At 42.0% G+C, this 14,141-nt stretch overlaps 3 protein-coding genes across 5 annotated transcripts in view; all 3 read right to left on the reverse strand.

Annotated features, from left to right (window-relative positions):
• Positions 1-2,391, reverse strand: part of LOC123999842 (CAP-Gly domain-containing linker protein 1-like) — a 43,512-nt gene extending 41,121 nt beyond the window's left edge. The window contains exon 1 of the mRNA XM_046305854.1: positions 2,239-2,391. The gene's annotated coding sequence lies outside the window, so the exon portion shown is untranslated. The remainder of the gene's footprint in view (positions 1-2,238) is intronic.
• Positions 2,392-3,728: 1,337 nt separating this feature from the next.
• On the reverse strand, positions 3,729-6,291 carry LOC124000338 (hydroxycarboxylic acid receptor 2-like). Its single transcript, XM_046306620.1, has one exon. It carries the CDS (start codon positions 5,723-5,725, stop codon positions 4,715-4,717), a length of 1,011 nt encoding a protein of 336 aa, XP_046162576.1. The 5' UTR covers positions 5,726-6,291; the 3' UTR covers positions 3,729-4,714.
• A 152-nt stretch (positions 6,292-6,443) lies between these two features.
• On the reverse strand, positions 6,444-14,141 carry LOC124000339 (density-regulated protein-like). 3 transcript variants are annotated; one of them, XM_046306623.1, is made up of 7 exons: positions 13,964-14,141; positions 11,768-11,886; positions 11,525-11,629; positions 11,331-11,411; positions 7,323-7,439; positions 7,072-7,211; positions 6,444-6,759 (listed from the first exon to the last, which is right to left on the reverse strand). In XM_046306623.1, the coding sequence occupies exons 2-7, from the start codon at positions 11,874-11,876 to the stop codon at positions 6,715-6,717; spliced, it is 597 nt and encodes a 198-aa protein (XP_046162579.1). In that variant the 5' UTR covers positions 11,877-11,886; positions 13,964-14,141; the 3' UTR covers positions 6,444-6,714. The 3 variants fall into 3 exon arrangements, with proteins under 3 accessions (XP_046162579.1, XP_046162578.1, XP_046162577.1); XM_046306622.1 differs by having other exon boundaries at positions 11,331-11,420; XM_046306621.1 differs by having other exon boundaries at positions 11,331-11,420; positions 13,933-14,141.

Here is a 14,141-nt window from a genome sequence, read left to right on the forward strand (position 1 = left end):
GGGCGCGAACCAGGAACCCTCTGCACACATCAACAACAGTCACCCACGAAGCATCGTTACCCATCGCTCCACAAAAGCCGCGGCCTTTGCAGAGCAAGGGGAACTACTACTTCGAGGTCTCAGAGCAGGTGACGTCACCGATTGAAATGTTATTTAGCTCGCACCACCGCTAACTAAGCTAGCCGTTTCACATCCGTTACATGTGTATAAGGTAGTAGTTTTGGAATTGTTCGGTTAGATTACTCGTTGGTTATTACTGCATTATCGGAACTAGAAGCACAAGCATTTCACTACACTCGCATTAACATCTACTAACCGTGTGTATGTGACAAATACATTTGATTTGCATAGGCACGCATAGGAACGCAGAGCATTCTAAATAAGAGTCCCTTCCTGATTGGATTTTTCTCAGGCTTTCGCCTGCAATATCAGTTCTGTTATACTCACAGAAAATATTTTTACAGTTTTGGAAACGTTAGAGTGTTTTCTATCCTAAGCTGACAAAATAGCCCGTTTACTTTGGGAATGTTATTTTTAAAAAAAAATGTAAATAGTGCCCCCTAGTTCCAAGAGGTTAATAGAACTGCGGAAAAACAGTGAACCGACAGGCAGGGACGAAGGACACTGTCTACCGCTGTACGGCTAGCTAGCTACCGTTGTCGCCCCAGCCCTGTGTGGGGTTTATCTGCGGCTGGCATCCAACGTTATTGTGCATTGACGCCACCTAATGTACTGGAGTTCTCCCGTCCTAGCTTAAAAATCTACCAATATTAGTATAAAGAGGGGTTTGTGTAGATGCTGGAATGTAGGAACGTCTGGAATTGCAGGCTGCAATTGCACGGTTCTCCCTGCATGGTGATGTAGACAGGGACACTCCTCCCCCTCGGTGTTAGAACAAAACAATTCTAGTATGATGCTGTCAAATAGAGCTGTTATTGTCTCTGGTTGCTATTAACTCTGTATAACCACTCTCCAGATCGTAATACACGTATTATAACACATGAATATTGAAACAACGCCAAGTTAACCGTTACTTTTAAGCTTATCTGCTGATAAGAAAAAGTAAGATAATGTAGGCACTCACTACTGTAAGTCGCTCTGGATAAGAGCGTCTGCTAAATGACTCAAATCTAAAATGATCTAAAACGATTCTTGTCCTCCTCTTCTGACGAGGAGGAGTAGTAAGAAGGATCGGAGGACCAATGCGCAGCTTGGTAAGTGTTCATATCTTTTAATTAAGTAATAGAACACTTGAACAAAACAATAAACGACCAACGAACAGTCCCGTAAGGTGAATGACAAAAAACACTAAAAAGGAAAATAAACACCCACAGGTGGAAAAAGACTACCTAAGTATGATTCTCAATCAGAGACAATTAACGACACCTGCCTCTGATTGAGAACCATACCAGGCCAAACGCAAAACACAACATAGAAAAACGAACATAGACAACCCACCCAACTCACGCCCTGACCATACTAAAACAAAGACATAAATAAAATAACTAAGGTCAGAACGTGACAGATCTTACCATAGCATAGGTGTGTCTAAGTCAAATAGATACAGTGGTCCAAGTAATGATTGGGGAATGGCTTGCTATTGCTAGTCAAATATCTAGCTAGCTGACCAAAGCATCAGTTACAGGACAGCTTTACTGAGGATGGATACAACTTGCCTTTGCTGACCTCAATTTACTATGAGTTCAGTCTCTCCAAGCAGGTGCATCTCTCCTCATCCCAGTCTACACCCACACTCACTGCAACTTTCCATAATGGCTATAAGTAAATCTAGCTATATGGCTCTTGAGTGATGATATTGATAGATATTAGATATGTTACTTAATAGTTTCTGTTCGCTGGGTATTTACTGCTAGCCACCAGCTGGTTAGAACAGAGGAGGAATGGTGGCATATCCTGGTCTGAATGTGACTGACGCCTGCTTGGCTAGCTGACACACCTAGCGCGAGCTGCAACATTATTGAGCAATTTTGATCAATTGAAAGGTATGTTATATGCTCTCATCCACTTATGTATTGTATGGGAGAATAATCACTTGCGGAGATAACTAGCTAGCTAACCCGCTACGCACTTCTGCTTTGGACCAGTGGAATTAATTCCCGATGCCTTCGCTTCTTTCCCTCCCTGTCGGAATTTCGGTGGCTAGCTAGGCAGCTTTCCATTGCATAAAAAGAAAAACAATGGGCATATGCGTGTTATGTAAAAACATATATTGCTTACCTGAAGCGTTGTCGACAAATCACTGTTTGTTTAGATCGAAACGATTAAGATAAGCAGGTTGACGCTGCAGTAAGCCCGACAATACCCGAACCCTGCGCCGCTAGTTTTCTTGAGCAGTCAGCCCTTCCCCCGACTGACGTCAGTCGAAGCATCCTCTCTCGTTTGACAGTCTGAACTTTCTCACTCCATCCATCCACTACTGTGTTATTTCCACAGGCATAATAAACATAGCCCGAATATAATCAAAGGGTGTGTTAAATGTAGAGTGATCCCTACAATCATGTTGTAATTATTATAAAACAACAAGCAATGAAATATGCTTTTATGCAAACACTTAAATATTCCACATTATCTGTGATCTTTTTTACAACACTTATTCATGCATTGCTGAGCACTTATAAAACCATAGACAACCTCACAAAGCACATTTGTATCACTTGAAAAGTCATTGTATTCGACAAGTAAGCCTTTCATTGAAAATAATCCCTCTGGAAATATTTTGTGGAAATCACAATTCATTCACAAATAATTTACTTTAATCATAAGCATATAAAAAAACGAATCAAAGACAAACTATTGTAAATATGAAATACTACATGAATGATTGCCGTGTTATACAGCATGCAAATTGTTAATAGTTCAAACCTATTTATTTGTACTCTCAGCTATCGAACATCAACATAACATTTGGTTGTTGGCTATATACAGCAACAAACAGCAATATATACAGCAACAAAAATGATTATCTTTCATGTTAAAATAGGCATTCTTCTCTGCAGACGCCTATCCACCTCCTTAGCCTTCACGTCTGGTTCGAGATTCGTCACTGACCATGTTTACATGCACACCAATGTCCCTTTATTATTCGGGATACTCAAGTATTCTGTTTTTGAGTTGATGCATGCCTGGGATATGCTGATCGAAGATGGGATACTGTGACACGCAAACATTTGATCCCGTTTACTGTTGTTTTTGCCGCCTTCGCAGGCTCAGTTTCGCATATCATGGGGTGTTGTGTGGTGATATTTTCATCTGATTGTCAAACAAATCACTTCAAAATGTAGACTACCTGCGCAGTTTGAGCCACGATAATTACGTAATAATTTTGCCTATAATTAATTTACTATCATTTACTACTGGCTACTTTCACCCCTAATTTTAACACGTTTCTGCTTATAATTTTCGACATTTGGTAGGACATTGTCAACAGTTTGATACATGCAGCTTCTCTTCTGTCATAACCTTTTGCCCCAGAAGACTAAATAAAGGAGTGGTCACCAGAATAATGTCTCGCATCGATAGAATTGATGCATTAGTAATCTAGTTAACACCGGTAAAGTTGTCTGTTTCGTTTAGGGACTGGGGAGAAAACTCCTAAAAAGTGGTAAGATTGGTCCTGTGCAAAATGTCCAAATGTCTTCAGTTTGACCGTTTTTAAGGAAATGATAAGCTGAGAAAAACTACAAAATATGTTTCTGATAAGACTTCAGTTCGTCTTGGCCGCATATTTTATGTTGTTGAAATACCATCTGCTTGCATAACAGTGTCAAAGATAACACATTACAAGCACATTAACATTTTCTCAAGAGATGCTGAAATAAATCATATTTCTCCACTTCTGTTCCCTAGACAAAATGTACATTTGAGTTATAATTTCACTGCAAGATATGCACATTTCTGCCGGAGTTAATATTATATTACTCTGCATCTGAGAGGTTACAGGCTTACAGTCAGTGTCCATATTTCAGATACTATTCCATTTAACCCATATACTTAAATTAGGAATATTATGTTTATTCATGTTTAAACGGATACTCCTGACTGGGATATCAAAGGTGCATGTAAACAGCTTGTCCCGAACAAGACCTTAATCAGGATATGAGCTACTGTCTGGAATACTGTGCACATGTGAACGTGGTCACTGACAGATAACAATATTCCACTAGAACAGGAACATCAATTAGATTGAGCCGCAGGATGATTTATTCTTGAGCATGGTCAGGGGGCCAGAACATAATTATAAATAAAACAATCATTTCAAACCTTGCTTACATTTACATATGATCCCATATATATTGTATTTGTCATTAATGTGTGGAAATTCTTTGGAACAGATATCCATAATTAAAATCACTTGATTTATTTTTGCTGGTGTTTTTACAATATTTTATGTCCAACAACAATAACTCCAAAAAATAAAATATCTATATAGATTTGTTTTGCTCAGAAAACTTGGGGGGCCAAATAAATTCACCTGTGAGCCACCAGTTGGGGAACCCTGCACTAGGAGTAGAAATAACCACAGAGTCAGATACTTCTGGGTCCATATTCACAAAGGGTCTCAATGTATGAGTGCTGATCTAAGATCAGTTTTGTATTTTAGACCACAATGAATAAGACTTACTCTGAGACACTTTGCGAGTACATGCCCAGGCCAAGATCCTGGATCAGTGGTTAGAAGTGACTAACTACCACTTCAGATCCTCCCTGATACTGTGTTCGGACTGCAGATCCCGCTCCCATTCACAGGCGAGGCTGACTGTTCCTCCTCCTCTTTCCTCCCTAGCAGTCTGTTGAACAGCTTTAGGAAGGTCCCGTTGAAGGCCGGGCTGGAAAAGTAGTATACGATGGGGTTCAGCACGCTGTTGAAGTAGGTGAAACACACAGAGGTGTAGAATGCCAGATTGGCCTCTTGGAAATACCGGCATTCGTTGTACCAGGCCTTGAGGATCCACACAGCGATCCGAGACACCGTACTGGGGAAGAAGCAAATGATGAAGATGAGTGCCACGGCCATGACGAACTGCACTGCCCGCTTGATCTTCCCTCTGGTGTCAAGCGTCTTGCTCTTCAGCTGCCAGGTTATGCAGACGGTGCAGAAGGTGACGATGGTGGTTGGAAGAAAGAACTGGATTACGTAGAAGGTGTTGTGCCACGTAGACAGCGGGCTGAAGCCCATGCAGATGTTGAAGCTCTCGCACTGAGTCCGGTTGTTGCGGTAGAAGAAGTGTTCATTGGCCAGCAGGTACCCGGTTGCAGCGATGATCAGGCCCCACAGGCCCAGAGACACCCACAGAGCATAGTTCAGGCCCATCCGGTTGATCTTGTTCATAGGGTGAACGATCTTGAAGTAACGGTCTACGGCCACCGCAGTAAGGAAGAAGATACCAGCGGCACGGTTGGCCGCCAACAGGAACAGCATAAGCCGGCACAGGACATCACCATGGATCCAGTGTTTGCCACGTCTGTAGTAGTCGGCTCTGAAGGGCAGACAGAACAGGACGATGGAGTCAGCCACGGCAAGGTGTGTGAGGTAAACAGAGTTGGGCTTCCAGGTGTCCATGTGGAAGATAAACATCCACAGAGCCACAATGTTCCCCATCAGCCCGAACATGAACTCCAGCACCAGGATAGGAGGCAGGACCAGGTCCAGAATGGGAGATTCGAAGGCGCAGCAGTTGTCATCCATAGTAGTGAAGTTCGCCATGGGTCAAACGATACGCTATGGACTAGAGAGCGTCTGTGTGCAACTTTGCTCCCCTCTGAAGAGTCAACCTGGAGATAGGGTGTACTACGCACCTCATGGGATCAGGGATTTTGTTTGTGCTCATGCAAACAAGCTTCCAGCGCCAACAACTTGGAGAGTGTGTGTACGTAGTGTGTTCTCTCTTGTGGGGTGCTATTTGTCCATAGGGAAATGGCTCTGCGTGTGTACACTAACAGCCCAGGGATTATGGCTTCATTATAAAACTATTATGCTGGTGGAAATATTATACTCATGGGTATATAAGGGACATCAAAGGGTTCCCAGAAAACAACAATAAAGGTCATAAACAGGGTCATGTTCAGTAGGCACGAAATGGAAAACACTCCGAATGAAGATGTTTCAAAGTGAGGTACTCTCAGACCTTGACCTGTACCAATGTATTTTTATCATTGTTTTAGGACAGTGGTTCCCAACCAAGGATACTAGGACCACTGGGGGTACTTGGCCTATCCACAGGATGTATTTGAAAAGACTCATTAGACCATAGACTTACTGGTAAAATGCCCGAGTGGATGACCCTGCCCCTTGCCCACAGAATGACCACAGAAGTGTCTTATGAAATTAAATTACACAAAGGCAGGATGAACACAGTGCAGACAGTATAGTGAGACGTGTACATACACAGAGTGATATGATGAAGGACTAAAGCGTGAACAAGTGATTGAGACAGACATTTATTACCCTACAAGCTTACCGAGTGAAAAGCGTTTTGGAAGGATTCAGATCATCAGACCAGACCTTTGGCAAACAAGAGAGCAGCTATCAAAAACTGAAAAATGTCAAGTGGGGTGGCCGAGTCCACAGTTTCTATACAGTAAATAAAATAGATATAAAACGACTCCTTCTTTAATGTTAATGTGTACATTTGGCCAAGTTATTGTTGTTGTTACAGGGCACATCCATTCTCACTAAAAGCACACGTCAGGTCTTCACTTCTTGACTTCTCCAAGATCATCAATACTGTCGTCATCCACCTACAATGAACAGAAAGACAGATGGCTAGAGCGTGTGTAGGGCTGTGATGTCTCATTGGGGTTTTGCACTAGTTACCACAGCCACAAAAGAAAACAATTAGCTTTTGGGGTTTAAGGTTAGGCATAAGGTTAGCAGTGGGGTTAAGTTTAAAATCACATTTAAAAAATGTTTTTTTGTAGAAATGGGCAGGGTTTATGACTGTGGCAACTAGTGACGGCCCTCATTGAGTTACACACAGGCTAATCTTTCCATTTCCTGTAACTATTTTCTATCATCTATGTGACGAGGGAGAGTAAACGCAGCTTTCTTACCTCAGGCCACTTCTCCTGAATGACATCGATGATGTCATCTGTAAAATCTCCCTGAATGATGATTTCATCCTCTGCCGTCACAGAGGCGCCGCAGGAGAACTTCTGAGCAAAGAATCTCTGAGCCTCTTTAAGGTCAATGTCTGCAGAGAGGACATCCACAGTCACAAGCAAGAAAAACAAGGTTACTGGTCTGTCCATGTCTTTAAAGAGGTGGTTACAGTAAAGGTGTGTGTGACAGTCAGCAGTCTTACCAAATGTGTTCATTCCACAGACCCTTGTGACGTATTTCTTCTTGGCGCGGGGGATTTTAGCTATTGTTATTTTTTGAGGCACAGTCTTCTTTTTCTGTTTGATCTGTCCTCTGCCTCCTGGACAGACAGAACAAACAGATTAGAACAGGAGTCTCCGAAACCAGTCCTCAGACACCCGTAGCCGTTGCATGTTTGTTCTATACCAGGACTAACACACCGGACTCAACAGTAGTCATGGATGCCAAGGGAGGCCAGGATTCCCAAAAATTTGACCAATAAAAAAATTATAATACAAATATTGTCTCTCATCAGAGCGAGGGAAACAGCGCCCCTCTGTCTCAGTAGGTGTAGCCCATGTATCTGATACTGTCTGGCCAAAAAGTGTATGACATGTTTCTGCCCATAGCATAGACAGGTTTAGATGCATATTTTATTAGGATGCCCCTGAGCTGACGCCAATGGCAACAGCTAGTCTTGCTAGGGTCCGACCAATGATGTATATAAACCCTCTATTGCTGACGCTACGTACTGGCCATTGAGCGGCTTTGAAGCTACCAGTCGGCAATATTGGCACACCCTAGTAGGAGCAGTCCATTCTACAGTATTTCAGTTCAAATTACATGTATTTAAATATTTTGTTGTTGTAGTGGGGACAGTAACATTAGTATTCTCAGCAAAAAAAAAATGGAAAACCTCGTTTTATGTAACTCTCATAATATAATTTTAAAAGGTGCGCATTGAGGTGTCTAATGTAATAAATGTGTCAAAAACATATGTAGATATTAGGGTTGAAGATTTCGCCGAATATTCAGAGGTGGAAATTTTCCGTGGGAATTAACGGAAAATTAACGTATGCAAATTAATATTAATACCCTTTAAATGTAGATTTTTTTTGCATTGTATATATTTACCATATCAAATTGAGACAGAAACCTTTTACCTTATCATAAGTAGACATAATTGCAAATGATTAAATCCTTCCAATAGAAATTTTTAGCTACGAATTTCATTTGAATTAAATGAGTTGACACTTCACACGGGATGATTTCACTGAACAACAAAAGGGAATCTTTTTATTTTATTTTACCCCCTTTTCCTCCCCAATTTCGTGGTATCCAATTATTAGTAGTTACTATCTGGTCTCATCGCTACAACTCCCGTACGGGCTCGGGAGAGACGAAGGTCAAAAGTCATGCGTCCTCCGAAACACAACCAAACCAAGCCGCACTGCTTCTTAACACAGCGCGCATCCAACCCGGAAGCCAGCCGCACCAATGTGTCGGAGGAAACACCGTGCACCTGGCGACCTTGGTTAGTTCACACCGAACCCGGCCTGCCACAGTAGTCACTGGTGCGCGATGAGACAAGGATGTCCCTACCGGCCATGAGGTGTTGCTTTATTTATTTTTTGAAACCAGGTTTGTTGTTCACTTGCGCTATATGAGATGGAAGGGAGTTGGCTCTGTAGAATACTGTACGTTTCTTGAATTTGTTCTGGACCTGGGGACTATGAAAAGACCACTGGTGGCATATCTGGTGGGGTACGTGTGTGTTTCAGTGCTGTGTGTAAGTTGACTATGCAAACAATTTTGAATTTCCAACACATTGTTTCTCGTAAAAATAAGAAGTGATGCAGTCAGTCTTTCTTCAACTCTTAGCCAAGTTAGCAGAGAACATCACGAAAATGTCATGTACGCTTCAATTGGGCAGAAGTACATGTGTTGTTGTGATTCTGGATGGCCAGAAAGCGAGCAACAATGACAGGAAACTGCCATGTGGGGAATCGTACGTGGCTCATTTCAGCTAGTTTTAGTTTGTTCTTGATACCATGTCGAGGTGTTGACTGATGTCACGTCAATATAAAATTCGCTAGCTAGCTAACCAACAACTGTAACAACAGATTTGACAGACAACAAGTGCTCATTGTGCAACTTTATGCATTCAATAAACATTGGAAACTAAATATAGTTTACATGTTGTCGACAATCTAATCCAACCCAGTATATTTTGCCCCATAGTTGCGCACGCATCGGTTTTGTTGCTAAACAACCAACTCGTCTATTGAATTCAATACAACGGTATGAAAGTCCTGCCTCGTTTCTGAATCATGTCCCTATTTTTGAATGGCCTTCAATATTATATAATCAAATTCATGAACAAACGGTCATATGTAAAATTGTATTCGTGGAATAATTTACTTCTAAATGATGCCTTTCATGAAGGTTTTCGATTGCATTTTATTTTTATAAAACAGTCACAGGGTAGAATTTAATTAATCTACAAATAAAAATAGAATTTTACATATAACTGTGTTTTCATGAATTTGATTATATAATATTGGAGGCCATTCAAAAAATCCTGTAGGACATGATCCAGGAAGTTGGCGGGACTTTCATACCGTATAGCAAGGGAAGCCTACAAAAAATAATAGCCAATCAGGGTTTAGCTAAACCCGGTCCTGGTACACCCCAAAAAAAGTTAAGGGAGGCCAAGCTTCACACCAATCAAATCACATAAAAACAAAACGTCATTGACAGAAAAAAAACATGTTTCGTCGTTGTCCTCCAGTGGCTAGTTAGCTAGAACATCGGCCCTTCCCTAAATGGGGATTTGGACTTGATGCTGATCAAACCATTAAACATACATTGTGCCCCTGGCCTGAGTGGATGGAAGTTCAATATGTAGCTAGATGTAAGAAGGCTAACGTTAACTATCATCGTTGCCCATGCGAGGAAGTTGGCTGGCAAACATTTTACCCAGGCAGCCTAGTCTAGGACAACAAAAACTAAAAGTATGTACTGTATGACAGTCAGACCATTGTGGAAACATGAAAGCGGGTAGGATGGCATTAGCGTGTCAACAAGTTTTCGACATGCACGAGCAAACAAAACAGTACCATGGACAGCCACATTATATTTAGCTTACGTTGATTGGACTAAATTGTTTTTGGTTTCTTTAACTTCATTAAACTAAGCATAGGCTATAGTTGATTTGATGATGTTGAAATGATGCTAGAATAGCGGAGGCAGCTCCTATTTCCTTTGCGACTTGCGGTAACTCTCCATGGTTCTAAGTCAATAACTGTTTAGTAGTTAGAAAATGTAGGAAACATGAACTTGATTGACCATGCTGAGGGTCAGGGATGGGCAGCTTTGATGGGAGTGGGGGCCCAAAAAATGTGAACTCGTAATGAGGGGCTGCAGTTGCTCGCTGTCTGCGTACCCACAGCCCTACACTTTTGTGAGCCCTAAAATGTACGTTTTAGAGTTAATTTACTGCAATTCTAGATATTTTGCCATGGAGCATAGAGAAAACGTTGCAGTTTTAAAGCAAGTTCACTGCAATTCTACACATTTTGCCATAGGGTGGAGAGAAGATTTTGCAATTTTATAACTGATTTCATGAGATTCGACTCATTTTGCCATGGGGCAAAGGGGGAAAAAATGGCCGTTTTACAGCCAATTTCCTGCAATTCTACACATTTTTCCATAGGGTGAAGAGAAATGTTTGCAGTTTTGAATGATATCTGAGTGAGCGTGACTTACAAAATCAATGGGGCCCACCCTGGCCAGTAGCTCGACCATGACTACTAAAAGTTTAGATCGCTGGCTGCTAGACTAACTTATAAAAAAAAATGTTTTGCTGACATTGAGTGGCTAATTGAGTGACTGTCAGTGACTGACAAACATAAGAGAAAAACTGCTGAGGCAGAAACAAATTTCAAAATTACACCTGGTCTATTCTACGATTCTAACTCTAAACAGTAAGCCGAGCCCCCGATGGAGTTCCTACAATTTTTTTGCCTAACGGGTTACTGTAATTTTAAACACGCAATGCAACTGCCAATTAAGAGCTTGATGACTACAACAATAGTCTGGAATATAACAAGTATGTAGACTGGCTAGGGGGTCCCTGAAGAGTGTGCCGGGAAATACTGGGTTAGGATTTGAGGAGGAAGGAAGCATTTTTTAAGAATTCAAAACTAAAACTGAAGAGTTGAACTCAGACCTCTCTTCTGCTTCTTCCTCTCCTCCTCCTCTCCAACAGGTGGCGCCTCTTCACAGCCGGTGTCCTGCTTGGGAGCATTTCCTACCGGACCAGTAAGGCAGAAAAAAGAAAAAAAAGTATTTTAATATAACAGCACCCATCTTCCTGATAGGAAAAATAAGGGAGGGAGTTGGAGACTGTCTGATGGAACTCACCTACACTCATTCTGGCAAACAAATCTGGGAAGTTCTTCTCCAGCCACTGCCTGCATTTGGCTGGCTCAGGCATGTACTCACAATACTCTGTTGGCAAGGAGCACACTGCAAAAAAAAAGTAAATAGAGAAGTGTTAGACCTTGACAATAATGTGACATTACAAAACAATGTTTTAGGAATTGGCCATTATCATCTATAGATCACTAGAATAGCGTTCCATTTCGGACACGGTCATACACTTACCTCCACAGTACTGGACTTTGGTTGGGTGCTTTGTGTTCGGGTAAGCACTCCCATGATGGTCTCCTTTGTTTTCTGGTAAACCCGTCTCTGCATTCTCAGTAGTAGCCATGATCGATTATCTGAACAGAGGGGGAAAAGGTTCATTAGGTAAAGTATGCCTTCAAATCGAACGAACAGTGAGAATCATAGACAATCAGTATTTTACCACTAACAACATGGCTTAGTCATGATCCTGGACCCTCAACAATGGATTGGTCTGATGACAGCAAATATACATTGTCAAAGCACTGAAAACAGAAGCCTGTCATGGCCTGCCATGTCAGTCAACATGGACGCATAACACCAAACTTCACCACGTAAACTGCTGCAATATATTTTTGGCAGAATAGTGCTGCTGCTGCTATTGCAGTGACATTGCAACTCAATAAATTAGCCAACACCCCATCTTCAGCTAAGCAGCTACATGTCATACATTATATATACAGAAGTATGTGGACTCCCCTTCAAATTAGTAGATTCGGCTAGTTCAGCCACACCCCTTGCTGACAGGTGTATAAAATTGAGCACACAGCCATGCAATCTCCATAGACAAACATTGACAGCAGAATGGCCTTAATGAATAGCTCAGTGACTTTCAACATGGAAACATCATAGGATGCCACCTTTCCAACATGTCAGTTAGTCAAATTTCTGTCCTGGTAGAGCTGCCCCGGTCAACTGTAAGTGCTGTTATTGTGAAGTGGAAATGTCTGGGAGCAACAACGGCTCAGCTGCGAAATGGTAGGCCACACAAGCTCACAGAACGGGACCACTGAGTGCTGATACGTGTAAAAAATAATCTGTCCTCACTTGCAACACTCACTACAAAGTTCCAAACTGCCTCTGGAAGCAACAACAGCACAAGAGCCGTCCGTCGGAGCTTCTTGAAATGGGTTTCCATGGCCGAGCAGTCGCACACAAGCCTAAGCTCAACATGCGCAATGCCAAGCGTTGGCTGGAGTGGTGTAAAGCTCTTTGCCATTGGACTCTGGAGCAGTGGAAACGCTTTCTGTAGTGATGAACCACACTTCACAATCTGGCAGTCCGAAGTACGAATCTGGTTTTGGCGGATGCCAGGAGAACGCTACCTGCCCGAATGCATAGTGCCAACTGTAAAGTTTGGTGGAGGAAGAATAATGGTATGGGGCTGTTTTTCATGGTTTGGGCTAGGCCCCTTAGTTCAAGTGAAGGGAAATCTTAACACTGCAGCATACAATGACATTTAAGACGATTCTGTGCTTCCCACATTCTGGAAACATTTTGGGGAAGGCCATTTCATGATTCAGCATGACAATGCCCCTGTGCACAAGGCAAGGTCTATACAGAAATGGCTGGTCAAGATCTGTGTGGAAGAACTTAACTGGCCTGCACAGAGCCCTAACCTCAACCCCATCGAACACCTTTGGGATGAATTGGATCGCTGACTGCGAGCCAGGCCTAATTACTCAACATCAGTGCCCAACCTCACTAATGCACGTGTGGCTGAATGGAAGCAAATCCCCGCAGCAATGTTTCAAGAATCTAGTGGAAAGCCTTCCCAGAAGAGTGGAGGCTGTTATAGCAGCAAAGTGCGGGGGACCAACTCCATATTAATGACCATGACTTTGAAATGATATGTTCAAAGAGCAGGTGTCCACATACGTTTGGTCATGTAGTGTACCTCGGTCTTAGCTAGCTTACAGGCTGAGGATCAATCTCTAGCCACAAAGATGATTGATATTCATTCACGAAGTCAAAGATAGGTAGAATTATAGGACAATTTCCTTACATCTGCTGTTGAAACTCAGTCTATCAGACATAATTAGCCAGCAATTGCGTTAAATTGCTAACTTGCATGATGCCTATATTCTGGTGCCTTTGCCAGACAAAATTGGAAGGTAACATTTTATTGTAAACGGTGACCAATCATACACAGACATAATCATAGCTAGGATATATCCAAGACTAGCTACAAGTTAGATCGCTATGGTAACTGGCGAGCTAGCGTCAAGAGCTGATGGGATAGCTAATATTTTTGACAACTGCCTGGTTTCTTGGCTGATACTTCATTCATAGCTGGCTAGTTACCTAGCTATACTAACTAACGGCGCAGTCAATGTTACACAGCAGTAGCTAGCTTGCATTACCTCCAAGTCAATCAACGGAAAGACAACATACCCCTCGAATACGACCTTAATATTGTTGACTGTTTAACAAACCCGTAAGCATTATCAAGTAAAGTTAAAGCAAATCGTTTAATTAGAATAATGCTTAGTTATAACCACTGGTTTTAACAGCTTGAGGCTCACACCTAAAGCCTGATTTGGCTAGGGGTCCTATCAATGCCTCTTGGAAC

This window comes from Oncorhynchus gorbuscha, linkage group LG16 (assembly GCF_021184085.1).
Source record: "Oncorhynchus gorbuscha isolate QuinsamMale2020 ecotype Even-year linkage group LG16, OgorEven_v1.0, whole genome shotgun sequence".
NCBI lineage: Eukaryota > Metazoa > Chordata > Actinopteri > Salmoniformes > Salmonidae > Oncorhynchus > Oncorhynchus gorbuscha.

Excerpts from the sequence above, each read along its gene's own strand:
- LOC124000339 (XM_046306622.1), bottom strand. The coding sequence starts at position 11,876 with ATGGCTACTACTGAGAATGCAGAGACGGGTTTACCAGAAAACAAAGGA. Across the intron at positions 7,440-11,330 it reads GAGGAAGAAGCAGAAGAGAG|GAGGCAGAGGACAGATCAAA; the intron begins GTCTGAGTTCAA and ends CTGTCTGTCCAG. Across the intron at positions 7,212-7,322 it reads CTGTGGAATGAACACATTTG|ACATTGACCTTAAAGAGGCT; the intron begins GTAAGACTGCTG and ends TCCTCTCTGCAG.
- LOC124000338 (XM_046306620.1), bottom strand. The coding sequence starts at position 5,725 with ATGGCGAACTTCACTACTATGGATGACAACTGCTGCGCCTTCGAATCT.